This window comes from Elephas maximus, chromosome 3 (genome assembly GCF_024166365.1).
Source record: "Elephas maximus indicus isolate mEleMax1 chromosome 3, mEleMax1 primary haplotype, whole genome shotgun sequence".
NCBI classification, from domain to species: Eukaryota; Metazoa; Chordata; class Mammalia; order Proboscidea; family Elephantidae; genus Elephas; species Elephas maximus.
The window spans coordinates 41,604,454-41,617,029 of NC_064821.1; the positions used below are offsets into that span (position 1 = coordinate 41,604,454).

The window sequence follows — 12,576 nt, forward strand, 5'->3', positions numbered from 1 at the left end:
GGGTTACAGCCGCCGGGTGTCAGTCCCGCGGGACCAAAAGCAAAATTTTGGTTTCCAAACTGAGATTGGCGGCGGGGCGCGAGGGGTTGGGGCGTTGCGGGGGCAGGGGGCATGGCAGCCGAAAAAAACTGGGAGGAAGGGGCTTTGCAAATCTCGGTGTGGATTCGGGCGCAGGCAGAGGCCGCGCCTGCTGCACATGGCGCCGATTGAGTGTCTGCTCGGTTAACGGCGCCCTGGCCCGGATACCCCCCTCAGCTTTGGGAGTTTGGGGACTCGTAGGGCGGGCTCCTATTCAGCAGCTCCAGGGATTCGGCAGCCGGGCCCGGAAAGCGACGCGGCTCGCCGTTTTCGTTGCTGCCAGGGCCAGGGCTGCGCGCGCCTGGGGATTCGCAGCCGGAGAAAGCGACCGTGTCTTCGCAGGCAGCGTTTCGGAGCGTTCACAATGCCGCCCAGCCCCATGCAACTCTATGAGCGCCGCAGGACCGGGGCGCTCCGGGCAAGGGCAAGCGAAGTTGCTACCACTGGGCCCTGCCAGCCTGCCGGCCAGGAGTGTTGGCGGGCGGGAAGGGACCCCAGCTCCCCGGCTCGGAGCAGGGCAGCGACTCCGGGGCGGGGTGAGCCCGCGGTGCGGCGGCACTCGCTGTGCAAATCGGACAGCGGAATTCGTTGGCGGGTTTTTAAAGATTTGGGAGCAAGAGGGAAGGCGTGGGAAACCGATTCCGTTTATGGCTCCGGGCAACCAAAGCCCGCGCGCCGTTGCCGGAGCTCCTGGGCTCATCCGCCTCTTGGTCCTGGTTGGCGGCTTCCTACGCCTTCTTCGAGAGCCGGTGTGCTAGTGCCAGTGTGCGGGATCTCGTCGGCCAAGGGCTCAAACCCGGAGAGGTCAGGGGCGTTCAGGCTCACAGCCTCAAGTCTTTTAAAAAAATAAATGAACCCCCCTATTGCGGGCCCAAAACCATTTGGCAGCGCCCAGGGTGCTACCCGACGCGCCTCCGCTTCGGGGAGTTGGTCAGCGCGGAGGGACTTCAGGTGCACTGCATGGAGGGCAAAACTGAGCGGAGAAATTCCGCACTTGGCTGGCTTGGGAGTTCTCCCATCTTCTAAGGACATCGTTCTCCCCAGACCCGGAGAAGGAAGTTGATTTCCAGACACTTGGGGTTTGTTCAGAATCGACCTGACTTGATGGTTTCAGGTTCCTCGGAAGTCTCGGTTGGGACTCGTCCTCTCTACCTCCAAGGAGACAAGCTCCGGAACAGGGAAAGGACGATCGGCAGCTGGCGCTGGGAGGCTCCGACTCTTGTTCACGTCGGGAATGTAATATCCTGGCCATACAGCTTCTGAAGACGCTGGGCCAAAAACTGGGCCCGAGACCTCCTGTCCTGGCAGATCACCTGGCTCCCAGCGAGGCTCCCAGCCTGGGTCAGGAAGAGGGGCAAAAGGGGCAGGAGATATTGACCCCTGAGTCCAGGGGATATTCCTTCTGGCCAGCAAAGAGGAGGCCTTGGTGGGGAGGAACTGGCCCTCCAGGTGGTCTTCCCCCACCCCCACTCTAGAGAGAACACACTGGGCACATTTGACCACACCCAGCCCCCTGCCTGAGCACCCAGACCACCCAATCTTTCCCTCTGTGTATCAGGAACCAAACCGGCTCATCCCCAAGGGTCCCTCGTGATCTCCACCCTCCTGTTGCTCAAATCTCAAGGTCCAGGGGACATTTCCACTAGTTGAGGGGTAAGAAAATGTGACCGGAAAGTGAGACACCCATCTTGGCCTGACTCTGTCACCCACATGTTGGGAGTGGGTTGGGGATGGTGATCTGGCCCCCTCCCAGGGGGAGTTCCAGATTCCCTTGGGTCTCCCAGGGAAGCCCATAAATAAGCTAATGGAGGTGTGCCTTTATTCTCTGGACCACTGGAGTTTCTCTGAGCAGACCCTGGAGGGTGAGCAAAACTCGACCTGGAATCCCATAGTGCCTTGGCTGAGCACCTCAAAGACCCTGGCCAAGTTATGGAGCACAGAGGAGCAGGGAGGAAAAGGAGGAGAGCGCAGGGGAGCAGATGGGGAGAGTGGAGACAGCTCTGTCACAGAGACCTCGAAGCTCCATCCAGCAGCTCCGTGCCTACCCCAGCATGCAGTTTACAGTGGGCTCCCCAGACCCCAGGGCCTGGGAAGGTGGCCAGCTGGTTGACCCACACCTTCACACATAGGGACTCCTGCTTGAGTTGGTGTGAGCACATGGGCTGACCCTGTAGCCATGGTGGTGCAGATTCCAGACTGTGGGGCCACCGCAGGTTTGACTGTTCCTGGGTATCTCAGGGGTCCCTTACTCGTTATCTCCCATGATCCTGACTCCAGTGCTGTGCGAGCCCTTTCTATTGCTCTCCCACACGCAGCTGTTTTTCAAAGGAGTTAATCTGATTGTGGGTCTCAGCCACACCATCCCAGTTTTCAGAAACTCAGGGAGTTGGCCGGAGCTTCCGGGTTGAAGCCAGTTTTCACGGGCTCCTTTTCTGCCCAGAACACAGCAGAAGTTGGTGGGAAAAGTCCCTTCTCCCTCCCCTAGACCCCTGCAACAGAGTCTGTCCCAGAACTCGATGTCCATGTGCAGTTGACTAGCAAAGGGTGCATCCATGCGCCTGCCCCTTACAAGCTGAGAGCAGCCTTTGGGTAACCCGAGGGGGACGCCAGAGCTGAGGCGAACACTGCGGTGGGGTGTGAGCTCCCCCACCCCCCCTAGTGTGTGATCCCCCAAGGCCCTGGGTTGTCCCCACAACTCTCCAGAGCTTGGCTCAGTTTGAAAACTGCCCTTAAACCTTTTAGTATCAATGAAACGAAAAACGCCCCCTTCCCCCTGCTGGGCCCCCACTTACCCATCCTTGTTCCTGGAGCCCCCAAATGTCTTTGAAGCCACTGGACACAGAACGCACCCCCCTCTCCCCACCACTCCGCACCAGGACCCAGGTCCTATTCTCTGTCTCTCCCTTCCTCTCCCAGGCACTCCTCACCGTCTGGCTGCTCTCCGCTTCTAAGTCTGGCCACGCGGGGGCAGGGCCTGGCCAGGCCAAGACCCAACCTTGTCACAGCCATGGCCTTGGGGACTGCCTGCCCTGGATCCTCCAGCTGACTGGGGTGAGACTGGGAGAGATCGTGTCCTCCAGGGCTGCCACAGCGCCTGGGGGTCACACACAGCAGCTCAATGGCCTCCCTGGCCTGCCTTGATCCCCACATCCCCCCCCCCCCGCCCCGCAGGCCTGAGCTCAGTGCCCATCCCAAGGGCCCTGGCAGACGGCAGGGCAGAGACAGCACAGCTGCCACCTGCTCTCCATCCCCACACCTCTGCCCTCTCTCCTTGGGCCCTGGCAAGGGACTTCTGGCCTGAGGGAGGGAGCAGGGAGAGGGCCTGAGTGAACTGGGACACCCCCAGAATATGGCTGTGGCTTCTCAACTTTGGGGTCTGGCCACCTCCAGGGCAGGGAGATGGAGGCCAGCACTGACTGTGAAGCAGAGGAATGAGTGGCCCTCTCTGCAAGTGGGTGTGTCATAGACACATTGTTTCCTCTGCAGGCCTCATTCTGAACCTGGTGGGAGGCTCCTGACAGGAGCAAGGGGGTCTCCCGGTGCACAAAGATGGAAGTGACCTGTGCCTTTCTGGCCAGTGGCCCCAGACAGGTTAGACTCACTGGCAAGAAGTCTGCCTTTGGCACAGACCTTGTGCTCCAGGCTCCAGTCACTTACTTTCCTCCCCTCCTAGTGTCCTGCTCTTTGGGGTGTGGGGGCGATTTCCAGGCACCTAATGCTGCAGATGCCCTTGGTCCCCCCTGAGACTCCCTGTAAGATCCATTGAGCCAGCAGCAAGGCCCAAAGCTCCTAGGAGCACAGTGGCTCCCTGAGCCAGTCCGTAGGGAAACATAGAGTGTGCGGAGGGTAGACAGTGGCACGACAGGCCCTAGTGGGACCAGGGAAATGGGGCTGCACTGCCTGTGTGCAAGCCCGCTGCTGGCCTGGCCACACTCACCTGAGACTGCAAACAGCGGGGGCTGCGGTCAGAGAGAGCCAAAGTCCTGCAGAGAGCGCCTCCTTCTTCCTGCGCAGTGATCCGCCGAAGGACCCGGCACCAGCCCTGGGAGCCCAGTCGGTTCGAATCAGCGGAGAGATGGATGTGGACTGCGAAGGCGGAAGGCCCCGCGCACAGCCGCCCCGGGTTCCTGCAAGCATGGCTGGGTGGGGTCTTTCTTCTGGGTAGCGTTAGCCCTGTGCCACTGTCCCCATTCAGAGTGCTTCTTCTGGCACCCAAGGGTCTCTCCTGGCACCTGGCACCCTTTGGTCACTTCTGTTTCCCTTCTTTTAACGGAAGGGCGCAAGGTTCCGTGCGTAGGTCTCGGTGGAGGAGCCACTGGTCTCAATGCGCAACAAAGAGGAGGTGGGGGCATGGCCAGGAGCCCCGCCCTGGGTGGTAGTGAGACCCGGCCACCATGGGCGCGACCCCTGTCCTGGGCTTAGTCAACTCCAAGTCCTGCTGCCAGGCAGGCCCTCGGTGCAGGGGGTGAGCGACCCAGCCGTGTAGCTCTTATGTGTGCTTCAAATTCATTCTTGAACCCAGCGGTACCTCAAACGACAGTCCCGCACTCAGCTCACAGTGGCCTGGCCCCCAGCCTCGCCATCCGGGACCTGCTGCTGCCTGTGTCTCTGAGTTAGAGGGCTGCAGGGCCAGAAGCCACTCCCGGTGCGCCCCCGAAATTCGCCACCTGCTCCGCCACCCTCCGGCCAGCAGGACACCTGGGCCCCAAGACGCGGGGGGACTGTCCCCAGAGGCCCCAGACTACCGAAGATAGCGCGGCTCCTGCGCTCGTGCAGCCCCGAACTCACCTGGGGGCCGTGGCTGCAGCCGGGCGGGGGCAAGGAAGCAGGAGCGCGCCGGCCCCCCGCCAGGTCGTTAAGGTGCGGGGCGTCCTGGAACGCCCGGCCGGGGATCCGGGTGCTGGGGTGCGGCCGCTCCCCCTTTCCAATGAGCTGCCCCCAGCGGCGTAGGAGGGACCGAGGCCGGAGGGTCCAATTCCCGCACGCGGCGCGGCCGGGGCAGTGGCGGAGCGGGGAGCTGGAGGCGGCGCCGCTGTTGTTTTTGAGCCTCTCAGCCCAGAGCTGCAACCGCAGGGTGGGGAAGGAGGGGAGGGGGCGGAGGCCCGGGAACGCGGGCCTGGAGGGGCTTCGGAGAAGCCGGAACTGGGCTTGGGGTGCGGAACCCCACAGACGATGGCGGGGCGGGGGGCCAAGGGGTGAGGACGGAAGAAGAGCCGGCTGGGGCGACAGTGATGTAGAGTTTTTTAATTCGTAATAAAATTCAAGAAAATGAAATCATCCAGCCCAGCCCGGCGCTGGAACTCTTGGCGCTTTTGCCCCCCAATCCAAGGAAGTTGCGTGCCAACGCCGCCGCCACCCCCGTCTTGGGCTCGGGCTGGGGCGGGAGCGCCGACGCAGGGACCCGACGCAGGATCAAGGTGGGGGCATAGTCACCTCGCCTCCGGGGCCACCTGGGTCCTTTTAAAGTGGCCGGGGTGCGGGCCCGGGCGGGCGCGCGGAGCACCGACTGCTTTCTTAAAGGGCCAGTCCTGCGCGGCGCTGCCGGGGGGCGGGGGCGGGGGGGAGCGAAGTGCGGGGAAGACCGCGGAGGCTTCCCAGAGCCCCCCAATCCCGCGCCGAGGCGGCGGCGGCGGCGGCGGCGGCGCGGCGACGACGATGATGATGATGATGAATACATTGCAAAGTTTTTTTGGCCCCGGCGAGGGGTGTCAGATTGAGCGCTCTGTGCGCATGTGCGAAGGTGTCCAAACTGACAATGCTGGGGAGATGAAGATAGTGTGTAGCTGCTTCTGGACTCAAGGAGGAGGAGAGAGATTCCGCGCGCCGACACCATGCGATCCAAGGCGAGGGCCAGGAAGCTAGCCAAAAGTAAGTCGCCCGCGCCGCCAGCGCTGCGCCGCCGGGCCGGGGCGCGGGGCTGGGGCTCCTGGCCGGGGGCGCGTAGGGGCGCGGCCGCTGCTCGGCCCCCGGCTCGGTCGCGCGGCCCGGACTATGCCGCCTCCCGCGCTTCGGGCCGGCCGGCTCGGCGGCGGCTGGGGCGCCCGGGCCGCGCGCTCCCCGAAGGCGCCGGCCCCCTCCTTGCGACCCCCTCCCCCCGGCAGGCGTCGGGGCCCGGGAACCCGAGCGCGCGGTGGGGGCCGGAGAGGGGGGCGGGGGGAGGGCGGCGAGGGAGCGCAAAGCGAAAGTTAGCTAAAAGTTGACGATGGAGAGCAACTTTTCCTCCTCGCTCGCTCGCTCGCTGCTCGCTCTCTCTCCGAGTGGCTCGCAGCCCTGGTCAAATCATATTCCGGGCTTTTGAAATAGTGGGCGCTAGAGCACCGCCTTTGGCGGCCTTGGCCGGGGAAGAGGAGGGAGACCCCGAGCCGGGCGGGGCGGAGGAGGGGGCGCGGGCCGGCGCCCCCAGGCTCCGGCGCTGGGCAGGGTGGCCGCGCAAGACGGCCGTGGACGCTGGGGAGCAAAATGGAGACTTTGGCCTGCGGTGCAACTGTGGTCGTTAAGTTCATTCCCAAGTGGTGCCCGCTCGGCCGCGGACGCTCCGCTCTGGCTCTGGCACCTCACGCGGCCCGGCCCCAGCGCCCATGCCGCAGGCAGGAGGGTCCCCGCCGAGCTGCCTCCAACCCACCATCGCCGCCGCCCTCGGCCCGACTGGGCCCCTCCGCACCCAGTCGCCTGGCTCCACCGCAAGGCCCGGCGGGGACAGAGGCAGCCCCGGCGAGACGGCCCGGTTCCCGGCCTTACTTTCTCTTTCGCTCCGTCTCGGGCCGAGCCCCGGCTCCGCGCGCCCAGCCCGCCGCCTGCCCCGTCCTCACCACCGGCCGGGTGCGCTCGCCTCGCTGCAGCCGCCGCGGAGCCTCGGGCAGCCCGTGCGCCCTTCGCGTCCCGGCCGCGGGCGCCGTCGGCCACAAGTCCAGTGGGCCGGGGGCGGCGGCGAGCAAGTGGGGGCAGCGGCGCTGCGGCCCGGCGAGCGCGGCTCCCGCAGTCCCTGCTGCCGCCCGGCTGCAACGAAGCGGCAAGCGCCGTGCGGAGCGGGCTCGGTGCTGCCTTCTCCGGCAGCCTTTCCGCCGCCGGCCACCCATCCGCCCGCAAAAGGGGCGTCTGGCCCTCTCCCTTCAGGATGCCTGCTGACGACCAGGCCATTCCGACCTCGCCTCCTCGTCCCTGCCTGTCCTGGCGTCGCGGCACCCGAGGCCGAACCCCCAGCTGGAGCCCGCATGGACGCGGTGCTCGCGGCAGTTTTTCGAAGAAGCTCTGCGCTCCTGCTGGGGATCCCTCTCGGTCTGCCCTGACGGAGGTCCCTGCCGCCCGCTGTAGGCAGTGCGCCGGCCCTCCGGGGAAAAGCAGCTCCCAGCTTCTGCCGGGCCCCCTGGGCTCTGCCTGCGGCCGTTCGTGGCCCCTTGCCGCGGTGCTCCCTTCCGGCTGGGCATTTCTGCCAGATGCCCTGGCCTGGGTCTCCCAGGCCTTCCGTGACCTCCGGCCCCTCTTGGTGCGAACAAGGCAAGGCCCGGCGTTTCTCTGCCGGAGTGGAGGGGCTGTGCGCGGTGCGTGCTTGCCCGCGGGCGCTTGGAGTGTGCGTGTTCGTTTGCGTGTTCGTGTCGGTGTGTGTGCCGGGGGCCTTCTCAATGTCTTGTCCCCGGTTTGCAGGCTGCCCTGCCGGCCCTGCCCGGGTCATGCCCTCTGTGAGGAAGGGCCTGAAGTTGGAGGAGAGAGTGGAACGCGGCCGCGTTCTCGCAGGGCCTTCGCAGCAAGCGAAAGGCAGGCTCCCTTCGGTGGCTCTGCCCCCGGAAACTTCCGAGCCTCCCACGCCCAGCAGGATGTCGGTCCGATCCTCTGCTCCCCGTCTGCTCCTCCCCGCCAGGTGGGGAAAGTCGCCCAGGGCCGGCTCTGCTTAGGACCAGCAACCAGTGCCTGTGGACGTCCTGCGGCCTGGCCTGAGGCTGGAGCAGCAGACCAAACGGTAGTGGGCAGCGCGCAGGTTTGCCTTTCGGGAGTTCTTAGTGAGAAAAAGCCACTGTGGAGGAGCCAGCGCGTCTATCAGGCCCAGACCCATTGAGCTCCGAGAACCCTTCCCACCAGCGGCTGCAACCAGGCCAACTGTTCCCCCAGCCTTCCCCAAGAAGGTGGTTGAGGCAGGCACAGGACCGTGGCTTCCTGCCCCAGGCACACACAGGATCCCTGAAGAATTTCATTTCATTGGACAGTATTTTAAGCAGATGTGAGCGATGCTGGGGAGCTGATTCCATTACCTGAATCAGAGGCAAGGCCCGCAGCAGCTGCAGCATGCTAAGGAGCCTCCCCACTCCCCACAGCCATCCAGGCCAGGGTCAAGGGGCTGGGGAGGGAGCCCCACCATGCTGCACACTCCACGTGAGTTGGGCTCTTCGATGTCCCTGCCCGTGAAGCCTGAGCTGTCTGCAGTGATGTGCAAGCAAGATAACCTTTGGGGCACAGAAGGGCAGCCAGGGTGATGGGTGTGACCCCCCAGACCCAGGGCTTGGGGGGCCACCCATGAGGCTGGATAGGGGGCTATAATTTCGTTTGTATTCCCCAGGGACCCTGACTCCAGGTTCCAGTTCAGGTGGTTACTCCTGCCTGGTGGCCAAGTCCGTGGCACTTCTGGGGCCTGTGCTGGGACTCTGGGCCGGGCTTTTCAAGGGCAGAGGCAGCTGGGCTCCCAGGAGGCTGTGGTTTAGCTGGAGGGAGACTGCGTCCTCTAACCTGCACCTGGGAGTTAGGGACAGAGGGAGGACAGCTTAGGGCCATGGTCCCTCTTACTCTGAGGCAGTGCTGGCCCATGGGGCAGTGGGGCCATTTGGTCCCCACATTTAAAAACTAAATACCTAACAAAAGGCTGTGTTTTTGCCCCTGTTGTGAGCCAGGTGGGCAGATTTGGGGTCCAGTCAGGAAGGAGAGTAAGCATGGTCACTTTCACTGGAGCCACACCACAGCTGGTGAGGATGTGCCCTGTAAGGTCTGTCTCCAGCCAAGGATCCCATTGAAGTGACATCCTGTGGAGGCAACAGACCCCATTGCCCCAGTCCCGCATATCCTAGGCCTGGAACACCCACCTTTCCACTATCTTCTAGCCCCTGGGGTGCTGCTACCCCTACTAAGGAGGCACTTTGTGCATGTATCTTGGGTGTGTTCAGGATCATATGTGTGTGCATGGTGGCTGGGGGGGCAGGGAGTGAGCTGTACTGGAGGCCTAGTTCGTTGCAAAACCAACCAGACTCTGGCTCTGCTGGGCCCTGCTCTTCGCCCACCGGCCTGGCTGTCTCCTTCCACGGATCCCCTCCCAGGAGCCGGTTGGCTGTTTTCTCTCTGGCGGCTGGGTAGGGCAGCGGCGCCAGGAAAGGTCTGGCAGGAGGCAGGAGTCTCGCCCCGCTTCGGGCGAAAACACAGAGCCCCAGCAGAGGGGCGGGCACAGGGTTGGCGGCCAAGTCGCGGTGCCCCGCGCCGCTCTCCTTCGGTCCGTGGATCCTGCCTCCTCTTTGGGCCCAGCGGGTGTGCGGGGGCCTGCGGGGGCCTGCGGGGGCATATACGAGGATTCAGGCGGCGCCCAGGCCGGTTCCAGGAACGACGTTCAGGCGGGCTCCCCAGGGACAGGCCTGGCTGAACCCTCAGGTCCCCGACCGGTCCCTGCCGCCAGCTAGTCTGGTTGGCCACAGCGCGGAGCAGGTGCGGGAGGAGGCCGCCGCGGCTGGACCAACCGGGCCTCCCTTTGCCTGACGGTGCGCGGGCTAGGGGTCTGTCCCCCGTTTCTGTTGGAGCCAGTGCGGGCCCAGGCGTCCAGGGCTCCCCCCACCGGACCTCTGGGGGAGGCACGGCAAAGGAGGTGGTAGTAGTGGCGGCGACAGCCGCGGCTTCTGGCTGAGCTGCGTGGGGGCGATTAGCCCCCTGTTTTTATTCAATTAGGAGGCAATTAGGGATCCTTGGGGGGCTAGGGCTGGTAATTAAGGTGATGTATAATTAGAGTTTCAACAAAAATTATCCAGGATTAAAAATCTTTTGAATAATTTCGTTTAAAAATTTCAAATAGTGTTAAATACAATTTATCGGGATTTGAATCAAGCCTGTGTAACGAGTCTCGGGCGCTGCCCCGAACATAGCAGGCACAGGGGAACCAGGGACAGCCGGGCGCCTTCTCGATGCGTGGAGAAAGTTCGCGAGGCTCCCGGAGGCGGCCTGGGCCTCTCCGCCGGGCAGCGGGCGGCCGCGGCGTTCTAAGAGGCACAGACTCGGCGCCCGAGGGTTCGAGATGGCGCGCCTGGGGCGGGGCGGGGCCGCGGGCCTGGGGACCGCGGCCTGGGCCAGTGGTCGCGGCGGCTCTGGGCGCTCCAAAACGCCGCGGACTACAGCGCCGCGCGAGCGGCGGCGGAGTCCACACGGCGCAGCCGGTTGTTGCGGCGGCTGTGCCCAGGCGCCCTTGACCCCAGGCCAGCCCCCAGCCGCGTCCTCCTCCTCCACAGTCGGCCGGGCCCCGAGGGTCCCCGCCTCCTGGCTTTCTCAGTGGAGAAGCTCAAGCTCACGCTCTGCGCTCCAAATCCCCAGAAACTGGACCCGGCGCAGTCCCCGCGGGCGCCCCTGCTGCCCGCCCATGCCCCGTTCGCAAACTCTTCTCTGACCTGGGCCTGAGAGATGCGGGAGCACGCCTGGGCCAGCCTGGGCCTGGGGCTAATTTGAAGCGGTGGGGGAAGAGGCACGGTGAAGGGAAACCCAGGTGGAGGGTGGGGGTCGGGCTTTCCAGGGGCCGACTCTTGGAACCCAGCTTCGCTGAGGTAGTCCTGGGAACCCAAGTATTCGACCCCCTCCCCCAGCCTGTGAGGAGGCCCAGCGCTGCCTTGTCCCATATGCCCTACAGTCTCCCGGGAGGCCATCAGATTTTTCTACAGGCGCTCTGGGTCCACCTGGCCATGCTAGGAGTTCTTAGCAGACAAGACCTCACCTCCCCCTTCACTGACACTGGGAAAGATGGTGTGTGCCCAGGGTGGTGTGTGGAGAGTAGCCGACATTATTTTAGAGATAAGAAACCCCAGGCACAGAGAGGCCAAGTAACTTATACGGGCAACACAGCAAGTTAATGGTGAAAACAATGTCAGTTAAATCAAGACCTTCAAGGGTTGTTACCCCACACAATCTACCCCCCACCCACACCTCCAAGCACTGCAGGCTGCAATTAATTCCTTAGGATTAAAAAAAATATATATGTCTGAGTTTAAGCATTTTTCTCAACTTATAACAGGTCTGTTTTTGAAAAGCAACTAAGATATCAGTGTGCTTACAGCTTGGGAAGGCAATTGGCTAACTTTGCCTGAGCATCCTCCAGATAAAGAGGGTTTGTGATCTGCTTGGCTCCCCCTGACCCAGGCCCCAGCTAGAGTCATGGACCGTCAATCCCCCATCCCTGCCCATGGGTATCCTCTCCCAAGGGCACAGGGCAAAAGAGCAGAGGGAAAGCATCGACTTGGGGGATCGGCCTCGTCTGTAACCCCACTGTTGCCCCTTCACCTGTGGGAAATGCAGTAGGTGCAGCCTGGCCTGAGAGGTATTGGACCTGGCTGAGAGGTATAGGACCCCAAATCTGGAGGGAAATGACCAAAACCCTCCAAAGGCAGACAGGTAGAGGGGAAGCTGCTCTTGCTGCTAGGGTGGAAGGAGCTGGCACCGTGGTCGAGATCCAGTGGAATCTGCAGGTCTGGGTACTTCATTAGTCTCGGCCAAAGCCACCGTGGCTACTCTGGGGTGGTGAGTGTTGCTAGAGCTGGAGGCCCCAGGGTGACCAAGGGGTGGCCTCTTCCTGCTCTGACTGTTCGCAGCCTCTCCGAGGTTTCGGCCATCACGTCCTCCGCGGTCTGGAGGTGCCTGGGCTGGCCTGTCTGGCTGGCCTCTCCTGAGACTCTGAGGAGCAATGCCTGGCGCTCCCAGATAGGAGGCCGGCCGCTCCGAAATACATATTTGTTTAATAGTTAACATTCTGGGCAAAAAAGGAGGGCAGTGGGAATTGGGTGGGGGCTTTGCTTATTTTATATCCACTATAACTATTTCTGTCCATGAAAATTGGCTTAATTATATCAATGGAATGTTTCTTTTTCAATTCTGTATGCAATTAGTCCATCTTGCCGGCTGCAATTTATTTTAATAAAAAAATAAACCAGTGGTGTGTTCAGTTCCTCGTCCCCTGGGGACAAATGCGATTGGTGTGTTTAATTTCATTAACTACAATGCGGCCTACTGGAAAAATGTATAAAATCCGCTTTATACAGCTTAAACACTGGCATTTGAAACAAATCATTATTGCATTAGCTGTCACAGTAGTAATTCTAGAATCTCAGGAAAAAAATATATTATGGCTGTTTTTATAACCCTTTGCAAATGCACTGTTAAAATAATTTATAATCATTTTAAAACATGGCTCAGTCCTGGCGAATATTTTATCTCCTGTAAATAAGGTTCTGCATTCTCCCAGGTTCATTTTACATCCAGACCCTTGTGCTCTTTCCA

General features: G+C 62.3%; 1 protein-coding gene across 5 annotated transcripts in view; it reads left to right on the forward strand.

Annotated features, from left to right (window-relative positions):
* The first annotated feature begins 5,400 nt into the window (after positions 1-5,400).
* PRDM16 (PR/SET domain 16) overlaps positions 5,401-12,576 on the forward strand; it is a 452,044-nt gene continuing 444,868 nt past the window's right edge. For all 5 annotated transcript variants that reach the window (XM_049877678.1, XM_049877673.1, XM_049877675.1 and 2 more), the window contains exon 1: positions 5,401-5,946. In XM_049877678.1, coding sequence (XP_049733635.1) covers positions 5,910-5,946 — 37 coding nt within the window. In that variant the 5' untranslated portion in view covers positions 5,401-5,909. The remainder of the gene's footprint in view (positions 5,947-12,576) is intronic.